The sequence below is a fragment of the Hippopotamus amphibius genome, chromosome 12 (genome assembly GCF_030028045.1).
Source record: "Hippopotamus amphibius kiboko isolate mHipAmp2 chromosome 12, mHipAmp2.hap2, whole genome shotgun sequence".
NCBI lineage: Eukaryota > Metazoa > Chordata > Mammalia > Artiodactyla > Hippopotamidae > Hippopotamus > Hippopotamus amphibius.
In genome coordinates this window covers 35,390,890-35,410,314 of record NC_080197.1, presented here as the reverse complement: position 1 = coordinate 35,410,314, position 19,425 = coordinate 35,390,890, and the positions used below count along the sequence as shown (strand labels likewise).

Genomic DNA, 19,425 nt, shown 5'->3' with positions numbered 1-19,425 from the left:
TATAACTGATCCACCTGAAACTAATACAACATTGTAAATCAACTCTAATATAAAATAAAATTTTTTAAAAAAACAAAAGAAATTCATACTCGCTTGCTAAAAATTTCCTTTGGTCAGTGCCCAGAAGTTGTTTTCCTGGGAGTCCATGGGTTGAAATCAGGGTGAGATTACTGAACTTCAGGTGAGAGCTAAGGAGAAAGAAAAAAAAAAGTGGTAAAGCACAATTCAGTGAAAGCTTATTACAATTCAATTTAACCTTATGTCATGTGTCTTCCAATTGCTGAGTCTTTCTCTGAATGTAGCAACTCTTTTTGCACAAACCTCCCAGAGAACGGACCATTTAAATGAAAGAAGGGAGATGGTGCCAGAGCAGCTAAGGGCAGAAACTTCCAAAAGCTGCGACCCTGTGAAGGTAGATCCATTTAACTTTTTCAAATTTCGGGCTTCCCTGGTGGCACAGTGGTTAAGAATCCACCTGCCAATGCAAGGGACACGGGTTCGAGCCCTGGTCCAGGAAGATCCCACATGCCTTGGAGCAACTAAGCCTGTGCACCACAGCAACTGAGCCTCCGTTCTGGAGCCTGAGGGCCACAACTACTGAGCCCATGTGCCACAACTACTGAAGCCCGCATGCCTAGAGCCTGTGCTCCACAACAAGAGAAGCCACCACAATAAGAAGCCTGTGCACTGCAATGAAGAGTAGCCCCCATTCTCTGCAACTACAGAAAGCCCGTGAGCAGCAACAAAGACACAAGGCAGCCAATAAATAAAAAAACAAAATAAAATAAAATTTGCTTCTCTGAGTAAAACAAAATAAATCCCCAAATTGGGGGGAAGCAGGAAATTTAGTATAAGTCAACGCAAAGTTTGAGTTTCAGAGTCCTTCTGAGAAATGGCCTGGCATCCTAACCACCATGGTGAAACTTGCTGAGTGCTTGAGCTCAGGTGCTCTGCAAGGCCCCTCATTGAGTCCTGGAAGCAGTACAATGAGGTCAGTACTATTATTACCCCTATTTTATTATGTGGAACAGAGTCAAAGTGATTTGCCCAAGACGGTGCAGCCAGGAAGTCTGGAGGCAGGGTATGAACCAAGGCCATTTGGATTCAGCATCTTCCCACCTAACCTTGGTCTCCACTGCCCTGTAGATCCCAAACTGTGGACAGGGATGCAAAGAGCATCTAATTCCCATAGTTAATATTAGTTATATGACTTTCAGATATATATAACTACTCAGGTCAGGAGAGCACAGCAGCACATAGGAGAGAATGCTAGAGGATGCCTTTCAAAAGCAAAGCTGCCTCATATGTATTTGCATCAGGCTTTCCAGGGCCCGAGGCATGTTTATGGGCGTCGTCATAGAGATTAATCTTCAGGACAATTTCTGCCTGGGGCGGGGGGCAGGTTTGTATTCTCCGTATTTCAGACAGAAGAAAATCAAGGTTGGAAGTGGTAGGTAATCTGTTCACGGTCATGAAGCTCAGAAGCAGCAGGGCCAGAAATGAACGCTGTGTCTTCTGACCCCCAAGTGGCACCCTCTGCACTCACCCGGGTGGCCTGGGGACCAGTCCCCCAGGGATGGGGAGCAGCACAGCCAGCGCACTTAAGCAGAAGCTCCGTAGCGCTCCCTCCCTCCCTGTCGCCCTGAAATATTTAAAACTCTCCTGCTGCAGATCTGCCCTCCAGCTAGCATCAGCACCGTTTTATGGGTTATGGGTGGGCTAATCTTCTCCTGCCCTTCAGCAGGATGAGAAAGACATTTTTTTTTTCTAAAAATCTCTTCTTGGTTCACCCCTCCCCTTAAACCAACCAAATGCCAAAAAAGAAACCTTCTCCAAGTTAGCGGAAAACACCTGCCCTCTCCTTTCCCAGGAGGAAACTGGAAAATTTCCAAATGTGGAAATGCTATCAATTTGCTGACAATCTGTTAGGGACCATTAAAAGCAGGAGACTTTTGGTGATGGCACGGCCGGCAATGGAATAAACTCAGCTGCACCTGACATTCAAAAATAGCTAAGTATTATGAAAGGTTTTGCTCTAAAATCTCTAAGGATGTGTGTCATTTAAGAATGAATATTCTCATTCGATACAAAGAAAACCAAGCACATCTTATCCTCTAATAAGAATAAAACTTTTGAACACGTTCAAATAACATAAAGGTCACAATTAACCCCAACTACTTATGGCTGCCCGTCTGCAAACACACCAATTTCAGGCCTTTGATTCATTACCATTTAAAGGAAAATGCAAATACGTGCTTATACTCACACGTGGTCAAAATTTATTTGGGCTTTGGAGCCTATGTGACCAAAATGTGGTTTATGTTTAGTAATAATACAGTTACATACAGGTCTTTTTAACATCTCTATGTGAATAGGAGGCTTAGTAATTATCCAGTGATATCTTTTACTGCAGACACAATCTCTTTAGCACTGAATAATTTGAAATATCTAACAACATGGATCACTTGTAAAATGACTTATAAATTACTGAATTACCACATTGTATTACCCTGAATTATGCTATTGTACAGTTAAACATTTTGCCAAAAGACTGGAGGAGGGACATTTTCTTACTTTTTATCTATGAAGGAACCAGCTTTCCACTCCTCTTCTCTAGTCTTAGCCAAATTCCTTTTGCGTTCTTCATTGTGGCTGTCCTGGGTCTATATTTAGTCTTCAAGGTCCCTACTTCACCCTTTCCTGTTCTCCTTACTATTCCCCTTCCTCATTCTCAAGTGAGAACATTTCCCCCATCATAAGGAAAATAGAAACTAGTTCCCTGGCAAGATCACTCCCTCCATTTCCCTATTTGCCACCTCCAGATACACCTTACAAGAGCTGTTTTCCATCCCCCTCCCCAATTCAGAAGGGAGGGATGTCCCATTAACCCTGTCTCCTCTTCAAGTTCCTCTCCTGTCTCTCCCTCTCCCTATCCCATCAAGTTTCTCTTACAACTGTACCTAAGAAACCTGGAAGTGACCTGCCTAGTGCTGATAAGGTGGAGTTGCGCTGTCACTTCTCAATGTGTGCCTTCCATTCTCAAGGTCACCTCAGGTCCAAAGTGGCTTCTGGGGCTCCAGCCATCACACTCCACATCCACATTACAGGCAGAAGGGAGGAGGAATGGGTAGAAAGGCATGCGGATTAAGGAGCTTCCCTGAAAGTCTCATGTGACATTTCTGCTGACATGGGAGAACTCAGTGACGTGGCCACATGTAGCAGCAAGGGAGGCTGTGAAATGTGGTTTTTCAAAGAGAAACATAGAGGGTTTTCCAAGAACCACACTGCCAAGAGTTTTGTTATCAAGGACAAAGTACAGAATAAACACTGGGAGGGAATAAACACTGGGAGGCAACTAAAAGTCTCTATGCATTGATTCCTAAAGGAAAGGTGGGTGGGGATGAGGGAAGATGCTTGTATCAATCAGGGTCCAGGCAGGAAGTAGACAGCCGACTCCACAGGGTTTGACTGAAGGAAGGCAGAGGTGTGTGCAAGATTCTGGGGCTCATCCAGAGACTAGCAATGGTGGGTGAGGTGCCACTGCTGATGGGAATCCTGAGGAGTGAGGGCTGAGGCCATGGAGGAGGCCCCACCCAGGAGCTACCGCCATAGAGCATGCAGTCTGAGTCCACACTGACTTAGTTCTCCTTGAAGACTGCTTTCCTCACCAGCTCCTCTTCCGTGGCCTATCTATCCTTTGCCAAGCTTCCCAGTCTCCATGCCCAGCTCCCTGGGTGATGGGATCGACCACCATGGCATCATCTTACATCTTTACAGCTTTCTTCTGAGCTAGAAACCCAATTTCCAGATGCCCACAGCCCTAACGTGGCCGCTCCACGGGCATACCAAATTCAGTACGTGTCCAAACAAAGGTCCTTGTGGCCCCATCCTGCTCCTCTTTTAACTCCATCCAAGGCATGGTCAACTGACTGCCTCTCAAGTTAGGAATCTGGGAGCCAACCTCAGATTCTTACCCTCCCTCTCCCTTCCCACAATTGGTCACCACGTCCTCATGCCTACGTCATCCACATCTCTTGAATACCCGACACCTGCCATCCACAGGACACACTGCCTTAGCTCACCTTCCTGCGCAGAGAAAACAGTTTCAGGGTAAGTCTCCCCAGCACAAGCCTCTCTCCTGCCCACCTTCCACACGGCTACTGGAAACTTCTTTTTAAATTAATCCCATCTCGATGGTTCCCGGTGTTAAAGTCCGAACATCTGCTCACCACTTTGGTAGACGCAGAGCAGAATGGCTAAGACCACGGGCTCGGGGGTCAGACTGCCTCATGGGACTCCTGGCTCCAGTACTTTCTAGCTCTTTGACTTCGAGCAAGTTATTCAAACTCTCTGTGGCTCGGTTTCTAGCCTACAAAATGGGAACAATAGAACCTAGCTCCTCACAGGGGTGCTATGCGGATGAGGTGAAATAGCATCTTTAAGATGCTTAGACTATTACCTGCTGCACAAAACATTTTCGATGAATGTTACCTATTTTTATAACCAAAATACTAAGTCCAAATTCTTGAGCACAGTATCTCAGGCCCTTATGGTTGGGGCCTAACCTAGCCTCCCCGCCCTTCATTGTAACATCAACCTTTTTGCTATTCCATGAAGGTTCCCCGCCCCTTTCATGCCTTTATATGAAGTTACCACAAGCATTTCCACTTTATCTCCAACCTCCTACCTTGCTGTGATAGCTATCTCTGTCATCTGATTTAGAAACATCCAAGTACCTAATTTCTTACATTTATAACTATCTAAGAATATCAAAGTCATTCTACTATTTCTAATGTACAAATGGATTGTAGCTCTTCTGAGGATGAAATATGGAAGTAAAACATTTAAGGCTCTGATTACCTATGAATATTAAAAAAGTTCCTGCACACAGAAGAGTGGGTCACGGGGTGCATCTTAGGTTTGGACACACGTTAGACGAGATGGCAGAAGTAGCAGCACCTTGGAAAAAGCACGATCTCAGATCTAATGGCATCAGCTTAATGTATAGAAACAAAATCTAGCATCGCTGTGAGCTCTCTGCTCCGAAATAAAGGTCACCATGTCGCGGAACCAAAAAAAAAAAAGTTCAAGTGAAGCGCTCAGGCCAATGAAACATTAAACAAGTGCACCTGCATTTTCACAGCAGATAATTCCAGCGGGATTTCACGTTGCTGTGGATACAGAGGGAGGACCAGCTCAAAGATACTTGTAAAGCAGGGAGGGATTAGAGTATCCAGGGAAATAAGTAAAAGGTATTGAGTTTCATTCCATGCTTTGGGAGGACAGCTACAAAATTAGGTCTAAACATTCTTAGCCTTCAAATAAAGAGGGTCACATTGCCAATTTATGGTGAACATGATAAAAGGAACATACACACTTCTCATGTTGCTTACCCTTCTGGGCAGTAGAAACCTGTCAACCTGCCAGGTGAATGCTTATTATTTTTTACGTTTATGTTTTTGCTGATTTCCTTTTTTTGAGCAGGGGTCACACAACAAGGACAGCCAAAGCAAGTGATTTAATGAAGTGTTTTCATGAATGCTTTTATCTGAACAAATAGATAATGTAGAGGGAAACTAATCATCCCATATCAATCTAAATGCTACAATTTAATTGACTAAAATCTCTGCTTTCTGAACTGCTCAGGGCAATGACAAAAATATTTGCCAACTGACAGTAGATCCCAGCTCAAGATAGATACTTAACCTAACTGCATATTTGACTAGTCAAAGAATAATTCCGACTTAATTTGGTCTTAATGATACCACATCATTTCACAAAATTAATGATAAAATATGGGATTTAAAAGTCAGGAGTTTCACGAACTTCCAATAGGAGGGGAAAAATATAGGGCAAAACAAATCATAACAAAATATTTATTACGAGCAGAAAGCCAGTTAAGAGAATCTACAGTTTTTTCCTTGAAAAATGTTTAACTTCTTTCAGCAATATTTTTTTCTCCTTAGATAACAAAAGACAATGTCCTTGGCTACTGACTTCACTTCTGTTGTGTGAGTAAAAATGACACAGCAGCTGCACGTGTGGCCACAAAGCTGTCGGTAACGGCCCACCCTGACCTCCGGGGAAGACCAGAGGGGTGGAGGCGTGTGGTCGAGGATCCTGAGCTCTCCATCCTAGAAGGGATGCAGTCAGTGTTCATGCAGTGGGTGCCATCTTGCACAGCTTCCCTGCTCATGGAAGCCCTTGTAGGAACTCGGATGGAGTGCAGACGAAGGGGCCAAGGAGCAAGTCTCTTCAGCCTGCCTGAGCCCAGTCTTGTGTCCTGGGGCAAGGATCTCTAATCGACACCGGATCCAACAATAAGGTACAATCGCCTGCCTGGCATGACCTCGGGGCCCTGTGGATTCTCCAGGGACCTGGCCGGGGAGGGGGCTGGTGGCTGGGGTGAAGGGGGTGGTTTTGGGGATTCAGGATCTCGGATGAAAAGCTGGTGTATCTCTTCATGAAAGGAAAGCATACATTCTTACTGAAAAAGAGAAAATGAGTGTAATGTTTGAAATGTCCACTGAACAAATGAGAATAAAATTTGGGAGTTCTGGCAGAAAAGGCCAAAATGAAATTGAGTTTTGCTTTATGATTTAGGGGAAATGATTTTTGTTGTTTTCATCTATACATACATGAAGTGAAAATGTCATACCTTTATCTTTCGAGCATATACAAGATGTAAATATCAAGATGGCAGCTGTGAAGGACGAGTCGGAAGCCTTCGCACACAAGAGGTGGCAAAGTACAAGACAAAACTGGTTGTCCCTGGAGCCTGGACAAACCAAGCATTATGGGAATTCAAAAGCAAGCAAGATCACTTCTGGTCGCGGAGCGGGAGGAAGGGTTTTATGCTTTGGGCAAATGCTGGCGGTTAGGAAGGCTTTATTGACACCATCAGGGCAGGTTTCCTCATGTTTGACAGGTGCATCTTCTTGGGTCTTCTTTTTTTTTTTTTTTTTTAATATTTATTTATTTGGTCTTAGTTGCAGCAGGCGGGCTCCTTAGTTGCAGCAAGTGGACTCCTTAGTTGTGGTATGTGAACTCTTATTTGCAGCACGCAAGTGGGATCTAGTTCCCTGACCAGGGATCAAACCCAGACCCCTGCATTGGGAGTGCAGGGTCTTAACCACTGTGCCACCAGGGCAATTCCTGGGTCTTCATTTTTAATGGTAAATAGCTGAAGCATGAAGCTTTGTGAAATGTTTTCTACTAAGTCCAATTCAGGACATAAATACTATGAACTTGGGGTAATGACTTCAGCTATGCAATGTTTAATGATACATTAATAATTATGCCTGGTAAGTCCTGAAGTAATGATGTGACTTGGAAGTTATATGATTTGTTGAGAATTTTAAAATGTGGTTTGGAGAATACAGCCCATAAAAACAGTTCAGTTACAATGAGCAAGCATAGGGGGAAGTAGGTTTCCTTATAGACAAGACTGCCAGGTTTGAGGAAATGTATACATAAATGGTTACTAAACCCAGCTGCAAGTCAGAATTACCTGGAGAGTCTTAAAAATGTCCATTCCTGGGGCCCACTCCAACCCTGCCGAATTGTAACCACAGGAACAGGGGCCCGGGAAACTGTCTTTTTATAAGTACCACCTCCCCACACCTACCTGCACCCCCAAAAGTAGCTCTGATGTACGGGATCGCAGAGTTTGGAATTTTCACAAACTGTTGCTTATATGAAGTTATTCTACATTAACTCTGAGGTCTAGGAAGCTGATCCACAATGCTTTTCTTCACCACAATTCTTAAAATTAAAAGGGAAATGCAAGCAGTTTTTTCCAAGCCCAAGCGCCTTACCACCTGGGTAGTGTTATTTGGAAGGGAACTCTCTTCAGAGAATGACACTTAGAGCTAAAGTCTCTGCTCAGTAGGTGGCCTTGCCTGGTCTGGGTCTCACACGGTGGCTCCAGGTGCTCCTTTTCCCCAGAGAGGACGGCTCCGGGCACGTCTACGGAAGGCCCCTGGCCTGTGTTCCCACCTAACAGCAGATGCTGTAAGGCAGGGGGTGAAGGGCTTGACCCCCTCTGCCCCCCTCAGTGCAGTGTGGACTCCTCTAGCTGTTGGCAGCTGCGTAAGAGAATCTGGTGGGCAGTGTCCTAGCCTGAGTCCTCCCTCTGCAAGGAGGAAGGTGACTGTTGGACTCAGAGCTGAGGATGGCGGGGGTGGGACCAAGGGTGTGCGGTGTCCTCTGCCTTTGGGGGGTTAGGGTGCGCAGGAGAATCTCAGGGGGCTTGTCGCAGCACATATTGCTGCGCCCCGTTCTCGGAGTGTCTGATGCGGCTGGTCTGGGGTGGATCCTGAGAGTTTGTATTTCTAACAAGTTCCCAAATGATGTTGGTGCTGCTGGTCCCAGAACAACACCAGGGAGAGAAGATCAAGAGGCGCCCGAGGGGTTGGGTGCTCAAGAAAGGAGGGTACAGTTTAATATAAGTTTCTATGAATGATCCCATTAAATACTTGAGGGACATGAATAAATGTCTTCACCTTGTTTTTCTTTTTTTAATGCAGCAGAATTCCTGGGCTGGGGGTGGGGGATGCAGTGAGAGCCCCCTAAGAATCACATGACAGACTCGAGGTTAATGGCAGAACAGAGGCCACAAGGACGTCCAAATTCAGATTTGTAAACCATCCAAACATCAGAAAAGGACCAAGAAACATCCGGAAGAAACACTCACAAGGCAGAGATGGTCAGTTGGAGCTGCACATGTGGCCGTTGTGACTACGGACGTCTTTGGTCCAGAAGGCATCTGGGTCTCCCCGCCCCGTTTAAGTACACAGCTAACAACTCTCTCTAGAGCTGAGCAGCTTTGCAACATGGAAACATCACAGAGTGCTGGGCTGCTTGCTGGGTCCTCCTGATGTCAGACCAGAGGTGGTGGCCATTCTAACTGGACTCCAGGGGACTGTGCCAAGTGAAGTGCTCTCCCAGGGAGCAGATGCTGTGGGTTTGGTTCCAGACACACAATTAAGTCGAATATTGCAATAAAGTGAGTCACGTGGGACTTCCCTGGGGGTCCAGTGGTAAAGAACTGCCTTCCAATGCAGAGGACGCCGGTTCTATCCCTGTTGAAGAACTAAGATCCCACATGTCACGGGGCAACTAAGGCTGTGCGCCACAACTACTGAGTCCATGCACCTCAATTAGAGAGCCCGCATGCTGCAAACTACAGAGCCCATGCACTCTGGAGCCCTCGCACCACAATAGAGAAGAGAAAACCTGCACGCCACAACTCAAGAGAACCCCACGCACCATAACAAAAGATCCCTCCTGCCACAACTAAGACCCAACGCCGCCAAAAAATATAAATAAATCAATTAATTAAAATATTTTTAAAGTGAGTCACGTGACTTTTCTTTTAGCTTTCCCAGTGCATATAAAAGTTATGTTTACATGATACTGTAGTGTATTCAGTGCGCAATAGCATTATGTCTAGAAAAACAACATATGCACCTTAACTAAAAAATCCTTTATTGCTAAAAATTGCTAACCATCATCTGACAACAGTGCTGCAACAAGCCTTCAATTTGTAAAAAACGCAGTATCTGCAAAATGCAATGAAACCAGGGATGCTTGTACATTTAAACACTGAAGTCAGATTAGGAAATCTGATGGTGATTAGGAACCAGGGACAGCTCCGGGTCAGTATTTTCTGGAGGCAGGATGTCAGGTCCTCCTGCCTGGGGAGGCTGAGCCTTTGAACCTGACATACTGTCCCCACCTCCTTCCCCTCCCCCGACCCAGGCCATCAGGGAGGCCTCTGTATCAGCCCCGACAGGCCCCACTGTGATGACAATGTAATAGGATGGCGAGATGCGTCCTGCCCTGTGGATCTCCACCTGTGCCCCAGGCACATGCCACGGGCCTGGCCACCACGCCGCATTTCCCTGGTACCCCAAGGGCACTCGGGGCAGGCACAGGGTCCTCAGTTTATGTGGCGGAGGCCAACAGCACGGATGATGACAGCCACCAGCCTGCTCACAGGGCTCGGCTCTGAGATCAGCACGTAAGCACTGACTGCTTAATTAGTCACCTAATTAGTGACAGGCCACACCGAAGGTTTCGATGTCCCCAGACAAAGGTAAAGATAAGGAGCCTCATTAAGCTGCAAGCGCTCGGCTGCTGCCACCAGACCCCACAGCTGGGCCGGATGCTGTGTGGTCCTGCGTGGCCCGATAACCCGCGTGCTGGTCATCTGGCCGCAGCTGCGGCTTCACAAACGTGCCCTATGGTTCCCAGCTCTCCTTAGTTACCTCGACACACCCAGCAGCTGAGGGATCAACGCCCAGGTCAAACACCAAAAACTTCACCCTTCGGTGAGATGACTTGGCGGGTATTTTGAGACAACTCTTCCCAGGGGTGGAAGTGGAAGACGAGGTGATGGTGGGGTCTGGTGCCACCAGAGCTTCCCCGTGAACCAAAGTGCATCTTCCTCTAACCGCCCAGACTCGGTGGGACGCCACCCAGCGCTGCTTTCAGTCACTGTCATCCGAGGATTCATTCATGTGTTTTTCTAGTGCTGTTACAGGCTCCTTGAGAGATTCTTTACATCAAAATTGAATTAGGAAAGATTTTAAAATAATGGATTAAAAGGAACTGCTCCATAATTGGGAGTAAATAATATAATACGCAAGGCATAGAGACATACGAGCTGAAACAGAATCAAATAGTAACTGCCTCAGCTCAGTGGCTTGATGCCTAAGACCTAGGGAAGAAGCTGTTGTGTATAATTCTGGAAAGTAAAATGTCTCTTTGGGGCACTGACTGTGGCAGAGCCTGAGATTCTGTGTTTCTAATCAGCTCCCCAGCAAACTTTTGAGTAAAAACGACATAAAACATAGGATGAGTCTATAGACCCGGTTCCTGCCCCCTTTTTCGGTAGAGCATGTCCATATTTCTTTTTTAAAAATGATTTTGGTGTGCTATTGTGGAAAGCCTGACATAGTCAAAGCATTGCATTTGGGGAGTTCAGCAGGACCAGACCTGGTGCACAAAGGGACCAGTAAAAATATGACTGGCTAAGCTGCGTGGAAAGAGGCCCCTTGCTTTTTGGAAAGAGCTTTCAGACTTCATTGCAAAGCTCTCCTTCAGGAAATAGCATTTCCTTGACAGATGATAGAAGCTCCCCTTTGGACTTGGTTACTGATCCAAGAATAGGGAGTTCCCCTTAGACCTCTGATATGGTTGGTGGGGTTCCTAGTGTGAACAAAGCCTCAGGGTTGGCAGGACTGGGGGGGGGTCCCCTGCCATGACCTTCCCTCAGCAGGGGAGCAGGGTGGGACCACAACACTGGTTGGCAGCAGAGGTGGCCTGATGGCTGAGGCCAAGATCTTTAAGCCAAAAACTAGTGTTTGGGGTCTTAAAGAGGTCTTATTAATAGAAGTACCGAGAAGGATAATGTACACGTAACACCTACGCTCCCCAAGCCAACACCTTTGCGTCCCAAAGAGCCAGGCAGCCGAACAAACAAAACCTATCAACTGTGAGAACCACAATTTTACAATAGCTCAGCTCCATCCCTTGAATGTCTTGGGCATGATGAAAACCTCAGATAATTCACAGCAAGGTGTCTTAAGAGTTACCTTTTCCTTCCAATTCACTGCCCTCTATTCCATAGGATGAGTGGGAGTTTCCTCCTCTATCCCACCCCACCAAGAAAGCCCCTCAGCCCTGGTTCTGTGCCGGCTGTCCTGTTCCTGCCCAGTCCCTGGTCCCTACCCTGGGGGCACACACCCTGGCAAGGCAGGTGATGGGGAGAGGAGTCCAGGATGTGTGTGCCTGCAGGGTGGGGCCTGAGGGCCTGAGTTCGCTCCCTCCTCCATACTCCGACCCCGAGATCCTGGAGTTGCTTGGGCACAATGCCCTCAGAAGACAAATGCACAAGACCCCAGTGGGGGTACAAATTAGCCGAGCTTCCTCTCTACCCTGAATCACCCTGCACCCTTGTCCTTCTGCATCAGCTAGCCGGGGGCTTCAGGAGGGTCCATGGAGACTGTAGAACGTCTTAAGGGCACAGCTGCCACTCAACCCAGTGCTGGAGGATTCACCAGAATCAAGAAGACACAGAGAACCACAACAGGGGCTGGTGTATGTCCTTAGAAAATGCCTGTCTCTCATGCTATTGGGCACTGGAGGGTCCAGAAGGCCTTGCCCTCATAAGGACAAGAAGACGACCCACAGGTCTGACAACCAAGACAAGAAGGTGTAACTGTGGGTAGGTAGCAGCTGAGGACCAGACAGAACGTTGTACTAAAAAACAAAACCCAAAACACCCCCTCAACTCTCCCTCCCCACGTGGAGCTTACATCCTGGTGTCTGTATTAGTTGGTGACTTTGGGCAAATCACGTCAGTGCCCCAGCAGCACCTTGGCACTTGGGGAAAGGAAAGAATTTCTGCAAAGACTGCTTTCGTTGTCTTTGAAGAGGAGACCAAAGGTGCTTTGCGATTTTTTTTGCATGTAAATAATATAAGAACAGAGTTGTGCTTGTTTTGTCACCAGATGACAGGATGACCAGATTTTCCAGAAAAAAGGTGGCTGTACTGGGCCCCAGATGGATTTTCCAGGAACCCCGGTGCCCCAGCTGAGTTTAATAGCGCAGGGCAGGCACACAGGAGGCGATTTTCCTAAATCTTGCCTCCAAAGTGTGGCTTAATCCTCACTGGAGGTCAGCGTTTGGTGAAAACTGTGTTTCTTCAATTTCATTCCTACTCAAATCATTTATAAAATCCAGTTCGAACGGCAGTTAAACTGGTAAGTAAAATCTGCAGCAGGTTACTATGGTGATTGCTGATTTGAAATAATTAGAGAAAATAATGAGAGAACTATTTCCTCTCTTCAGGATTAGATATCTATAAACTGAAACCAGTCTATTTTCAGTTTGATAATCTGTGTAATGATGGCAGAGAATTATGAGTACTTTAAAATGCTTTAAAAAGGTCTGTCTGATTGAGGAATTTAATCAACCAAGTACTTACATCAAAATTTATACCTGTCTTTATTAAATCTAAGTTGATTCCACAAAAAGAAAATTATATGTGTATATCTTAATGTAATCATTTTAAAGAAGACATAACGACTAGCTAAATTAAGATTTAAGATCTGTTTATGATAACTTCCTGACTACTGTAATTTCACAACTCCACCCAGATCGTTCATCATTTAAAAATGGCTGCACATGATACAGAGAATGGACTGGAGAACTCAAGGTATGGGAGGGGGCGGGGGGTGAAGGGGAAACTGAGACGAAGCGAGAGAGTAGCACAGACATATATATACTACCAACTGTAAAATAGTCAGTGGGAAGTTGTTGTATAACAAAGGGAGTCCAACTCGAGGATGGAAGATGCCTTAGAGGACTGGGGCAGGGAGGGTGGGGGGGACTCAAGGGGGGGGGGGGGCGTCAAGGAAGGGAGGGAATACGGGGATATGTGTATAAAAACAGTTGATTGAACCTAGTGTACCCCCAAAAAAATAAAAAATTAAAAAAAAAAATGGCTGCACACGATTGCTGTTCAGAGTCTGAGGTGAAGAGACCTGTCAGAACAGGGAAAACCCTCAGACTACAGTGTGGCAGGAAAATGGAGATTCCCTGGTGCGTCTCATACATTCTTTCTTGCAATGAAAGATTGCTGTAGACTGACCACAGTATTTAAAGGCTGTGAACTTGGTCGCTAATTTCAATAAAGACAGGTGACTTATTTGTGGGTAACTAAGGGTGTGTTTGGGATAACTGAACAAATTGTCTAGAAAGTGAAAAAAATCTTCGGTTAAATATGATGTCAAATGAGAAAAATAACCACCCGGGGTTAGCTTGTCTCCATATCCACCCGCGACCAACACCTTCGAGGGGTCAGTTCCTCCGCTCATTTCTGTGTCCAGCCCCTCACCACTTAGCTGGCTTCTGGAGGAGTCATGGCAGGGGTGCCTTTCCCTATCTGCCGCTCCCCTCTTAGCACCTACGGTTTTGAACAGTAGCTAAAGTTTCTCACGTGATCCTGAGCAGCAGATTTGGGAAAAACTGGATTTGCCTAATGTAGGCACCTGTGGTTCCCTAAAGCCCGGGTCTTTGAAAACATCTAGAGACTTTACAAAATGAACGAGGCAGCTGGGTCTGAGAGAAGTCAGGCACACATCGAGGGTTCCATGCCAGTGGTGGCGATGCCAGGTCATGACATTAACCCAGGGTTCTTGGACAATAACCCAGGGCTCTTCCTGTTAAAGAGGAGCTGAAATTCCCTGAGCAGATGGAGAGCTAGTTGGAGGAGCTGAGAACCCTTGGGAATCACCTATCAGGAAAATGGGCTCTGTGGTGCTTTGAGAATAATAGAAAACACATCAAACAGCTGCTCGGACCCCAGTTATTCTGGGGGAATGTACTCTGTTCCCTGGCACCTGAAACGCAGGGGTTGAAGGAAAGGTCCTGGACTGCCTGCCGCTTCTGAAGCCTATTTGTGATGCATACAGTCAAAACTGGTCCCTAAACCTGCCTGATCACACAGAGCACCTGTTAATATACAGGTTCCCAGGGCCCTCCATGGGAGTTTCTGCTTCTGTATGTCTGTGAAGTCTGGGAACCTACATCTTTAACAAATGCTCTAGGTGGTTCTTATAATATAGCCCAAAAGGGGAGCACTGGTATAGAATAGGGGTGGAAAAGTTCTGCTGGAAAGGATCCGAGTGACATATACTGCTGCAGGCCAGACGGTCTCTATCACAGCTTACTCAAAGCGGCCGTTGTACCAGCAAAACAGAGACAACACATACACCGATGAGCATGACTGTGTTCCCGTAGAGCTCTAGTCACAAAACCAAGACCTGCTTTCACTTGGGGGGGCTAGAGTTTGCCAATCCCTGATCTAGAATATTCCACTGATTCATTAACCCACAGAGGCAAGGTATGTGATGTGACAAAACAAAAACAAAAAAACCCAAAAACCTCAGGTCTGTCCTTTCAAGGGACCCTCTCAGGTGTAGCAATTGAAAGGCCCCTTTAAAAACAAAGTAAAACAACTCACCAAAATACCAACGTCTCTAGGAAGGAAATTCCAACACTGGATGCACCAACCACAACAATCTTGGCATTGATGGTTATTTTAGGTTCCAGCGTTAGTTTTCTGTTTGTATGGTTCAAGGCATAACTCAACTGAAAAAAAAATACAAAGAGAAAAAGGGACTTGAGGAAAATGTAGCTGAGTCTGCATTCCCAAATTGGCAATTACTTAACCCCAATATTACCAACAAATCAAACTGAAAAATGCCTCTGTGCAGCCCCGAGGAAATTTTTGGGAAGGAATTTTTAAGGAATTAATGTAAGAATATGGGATTATACCTAATACCTAGGCTAGTTCACATCAAAATGCTTGATTTAGATCATTTTTGTCTTATTGTTGACAGCTGTTTCATATAGAACTCAGGCCCTCTATAACTAGAAAGGATAAGGTAAATAATCCCACAAGAAGACAGGCAAGTAGCCCCTCGAGAATCTGTAGCTTCATCAAATGTCCCAATCTTTCCTTCTGTCCAAAGTTTCCCTGAAACCTTGAATGATTAGATGACAGCAACTGGGTGCTCGATGGCAGGTATTAACTCTCATTCAGTTATGCATCCTTCACACAGCACCTAGAGCACAGTAGGTGTTCAGTAATATTTATAGAATGACAAATGTGTTTAATGACAAAAGCATATTGGATGATAAGGATTGTTTGGTCTTTCAAATAACTTAGGGTCAGGGCGGACTCTTAGAAGCACAGAAAGTAATAGGTGATCGTTTTAAAGTCCATGTTTGAAAAAATTATCTGGTTCACTTTCCTGCAGAGGCTTCAATGGGAGCATGAAATGTACAAAGGAAGGTTTTACAAAGAGCTAGTGAGGTACTCTTTGTTTTTTGTTTGTTTTTTGGCCATGCCACACAGCATGTGGGATCTGAGTTTCCCTGACCAGGGACTGAACCCATGGCCCCTGCATTGGAAGCTCGGAGTCTTAACCACTGGACTGCCAGGGAAGTTGGGGTACTCTTAAAAGAACATTGGATTGGGTCAGAAGACCTTGGTTCCCTTTTTTAATTCATAAATTCAACACACATTTTAATTTGACGCTTCCTGTGTGTCTGGACAATAACAGGGTTTACAGCTGACTTTTCATCAGCAGCAATGGAGGCCAGGAGTCGGTGGAGTGATAGCCACACCAATGCACCCCACTTGTTCAAGTTCTCATTACATTAGCACAAACTCATCCTCTAGGTCAGAGACCTTCAAATTCTAGTAGACCAAACCAATTTTTAATTTTCTTAAAATCCTGAGATACTAGGAGTTGGAAGTCCAGTGGGCTAATGGTAAAGTCCTATGGAAAGCTAGGCTCCCATCCACCTTCCAGTGCCTAAGGCAGCATGGGTGGGATCACATGCATTACAATTTACCCGGTAGCATGTGTGATCTAGAGGATAAATCCCCTCTCTCTAGCTCAAGTTAGCCTAGCAACATGGAGGTAGAAAAGTGTCTTGGGCCAAATAAGGTATTAACAGAAATACAAAACAAGGTTTGGAGATTTTAGACTCTCTCCATAATTAACATTGCTAGTGCCTCTCAGCATCTGTTTCACCTCCGCTCCCACCTCTGATGAGACACACTGTGGATTTTGGAAAAGATTGAGCCCACTCCCATCTTTAAGAAGGGACTCTGGTTCACATAAACCAAGTTGCATAATCCCATCCTCCTTGCTCAACAACTGGCCCAGGATAGACACATGACATATGCTGGCTCAATCAGAGTGAAGCCCAGGACTTTCATGTGATGGTTTAAGAAGAAAAGCCTCTTGCCTTCCAGATGGTCTGGGGTATAGATGTGAAGATTGAAACAGTACAGTCATCATGCCACTAAGGGGGAACCCATTCTGAGTTGAAGCCCCAAGAGAATCACAAAGAAACAGAACAGGAATTCCTTTCAAATTCTACCTGGACTCCATGCTACCTTCGGACTTGTCAGTTACCTGAGCAATAAGTATCAGTCAGCTATTGACAATAGTGCTGTATAACAAACCACCCCAAAATGCATTGGCTTAAAAACTGCCATCTATTCTCAGTCATGTAACTCTGAGTTAACTGGAAGAAGGCTGATGTCAGTGGGATTCAGCTGGCTTTGGCTCCACTCTGCAGATTTCAGATTGGCCTCATGTCTCGCCTATCTTTTTTGATGAGAAACAGCTGGGTCTGTTCTTCTCATGGTGATGCAGAAGTGCGACAAGGGCAAGTGAAAATAAGAAATACTTCTTCAGCCTGGCCAAAGCAAGTCACACAGCTGAGCCCAACACCCATAAGGTGGGGAAGCAGACTCCTCCATAGTGGGAGGAGTGTCAAAGTCACACAGCAAGGGCACAGCACAGGGAGGGAGGAAGAGCTGGGGAGAAAGATGCAACCCATTGTGTTTCCTTGATTGTTTAGTCCAGTTTGTTTCTTTCACATGCAACTAAAAACTTCTTAAACTGATAGACTTTCTAATGAATATATAGTTTGAAAGACTATCTATTCTTCAAGTAAATGTCACTCTGAACTGCCCTATGAAAGTTTCCCGGCATAAGCCGATGAGGAATTCTGTGAGAAAACTAGTTAACACTGGTACATTTGGCTGCCATTGTGTACTGTGTTCTGATTAGCTTCCAAGACAAGTCTGGAAGCAGCAGATTGGGTCTGGTGGTTTACAATGAGGAAGATAGGAAGCATAAATGGTGGTATGATGGCATGTAATCACAGGTCTAATTAACAGACTTAAGATGCAAGCATCTTCACAGAGGTCAGAACCCAAGATTCCTTCCATGGGAGGTATGTTCAGACAGTCCCCTCTGCTGTCCAGAAGCATATGCTAACACTGAAACATGGGCAGTAATGAAATTCTCTGGTAAAGAATTATACCCCATTTATGAAACAGCTCCTGAATCAGTGATACAAAGGCGGCCGGGGAACAGAACAGAATGGCTTTTGTTTCCCACACAATAGCTTTAACACCAACAGCTGCCAGGCCTCAGAAATCACCTTTCTAACTGCTGAATACACAAAGTGGCCTCGGGTGTCAGGAGTTAGCATCAGTACCAATGATGGTGGGTGTCTCGGGAGAGTGATCAGGCATCACAATGGTTCTCACGAAACCCAATTTTGTGCCTAGACTTTAATTAAAAACATATTCATCATTGGGTACGAAGAAGTGACCTGAAAAAGCCACATTTTTCTTTTGTTAGGATAGATGGTTTTTAAATACCATCTATTTAAAATTCTTTCCAGCCTGGAAATGTCTTTCAGTGACAACTGCAAATGAAGATGGCTTCTTCTGCTTTCAAAGGGTTTGTTTTGCCCATAAGCCAGAAGCTCAAGGCATTTTTGGAAGAAAGCAGAATGTGTCCTTCCTTTATGTTCCTTCAAACGACAGGTTTTCCCGGTAAAGTAAAACAGGTATGGAAGACCCTCTGAGCCAAGCCAGCTTCTTCTTTTGATGGTCTGAACATCTACCAAAAATGTCCCGTGCACTACAGATCCTGTTTTAGATGTTTGTTTTTGTTTTTTACTTCCTTTATAGCAAAGTGAAAATAAAGGCTGTATCGATCGACTCACATTTTACAGACAGAAATTAAATGTGCCTTGTAATAGTAAGTTATCAAAGATGAAACAAGCTATTTAACTACACACCACATCAGCGATAATATCGGTGAGAAATCAGGTTCTTACCTCCATATGCTTTGGAGACATTTATGATTCCATTCTCCTCATTACGCTAAGTTAGCATTTTTAGACAAAGGGATGATTTGAAACAGAGAGATCAACAGGTACCCCAGCAAGAAGGAATAAGCCATATATCATGTATACATCATGTATAAGCTGACCTTTTCAGGCTAAAAGAACTGTTTCTTAAAATTGACTACGACTCTCACCATGAGTTTACAACACAAGCCTTACGTTCCATCACTGAGATGGGAGAAGAAAGAACGATAAAATGGGTCTCCTGTTTGGAAACTCTAGAGCTGGGCTTGAGGTGGGGTGGGGAAGGGGAGGGAGTGTGGAGGGTTTGGCGGGAAGTGACGACAAAGGTCAGGTGCAGGGTTGGGGGTAGTGTTGAGATGAAAAAATAGGGAACAGAAACGAGCACACATTTAAAATTTAAGCTATTTATCTGTAATTTCCTACACGCTTCTGAATCAGAACACCTGGTACACACAAGACAGTCATTGAGCAGTTTGGTCCCTTTATTCACTCATCTGGTTTGTCTGTTGCCCTCCACCTAGACTGTTTGCTTCCTGAGGTCAGGGGCTACATCTTTATTTTTGAGGGGGATTTGTTCAATTTTAGTCTAGTTTTTGTTTAATCTGAACAATTCCTGTCACACATTTTTGGACATTTGATAAATGATGAAAGGACAGATGTGCT

At 45.2% G+C, this 19,425-nt stretch overlaps 1 protein-coding gene across 1 annotated transcript in view; it reads right to left on the bottom strand.

Annotated features, from left to right (window-relative positions):
• CFAP61 (cilia and flagella associated protein 61) overlaps positions 1 to 19,425 on the bottom strand; it is a 242,434-nt gene that overhangs the window by 87,253 nt on the left and 135,756 nt on the right. Inside the window, exons 17-18 of the mRNA XM_057703248.1 lie at positions 15,035 to 15,162; positions 90 to 188 (exon numbers count right to left, since the gene is read on the bottom strand). Coding sequence (XP_057559231.1) covers positions 90 to 188; positions 15,035 to 15,162 — 227 coding nt within the window. The remainder of the gene's footprint in view (positions 1 to 89; positions 189 to 15,034; positions 15,163 to 19,425) is intronic.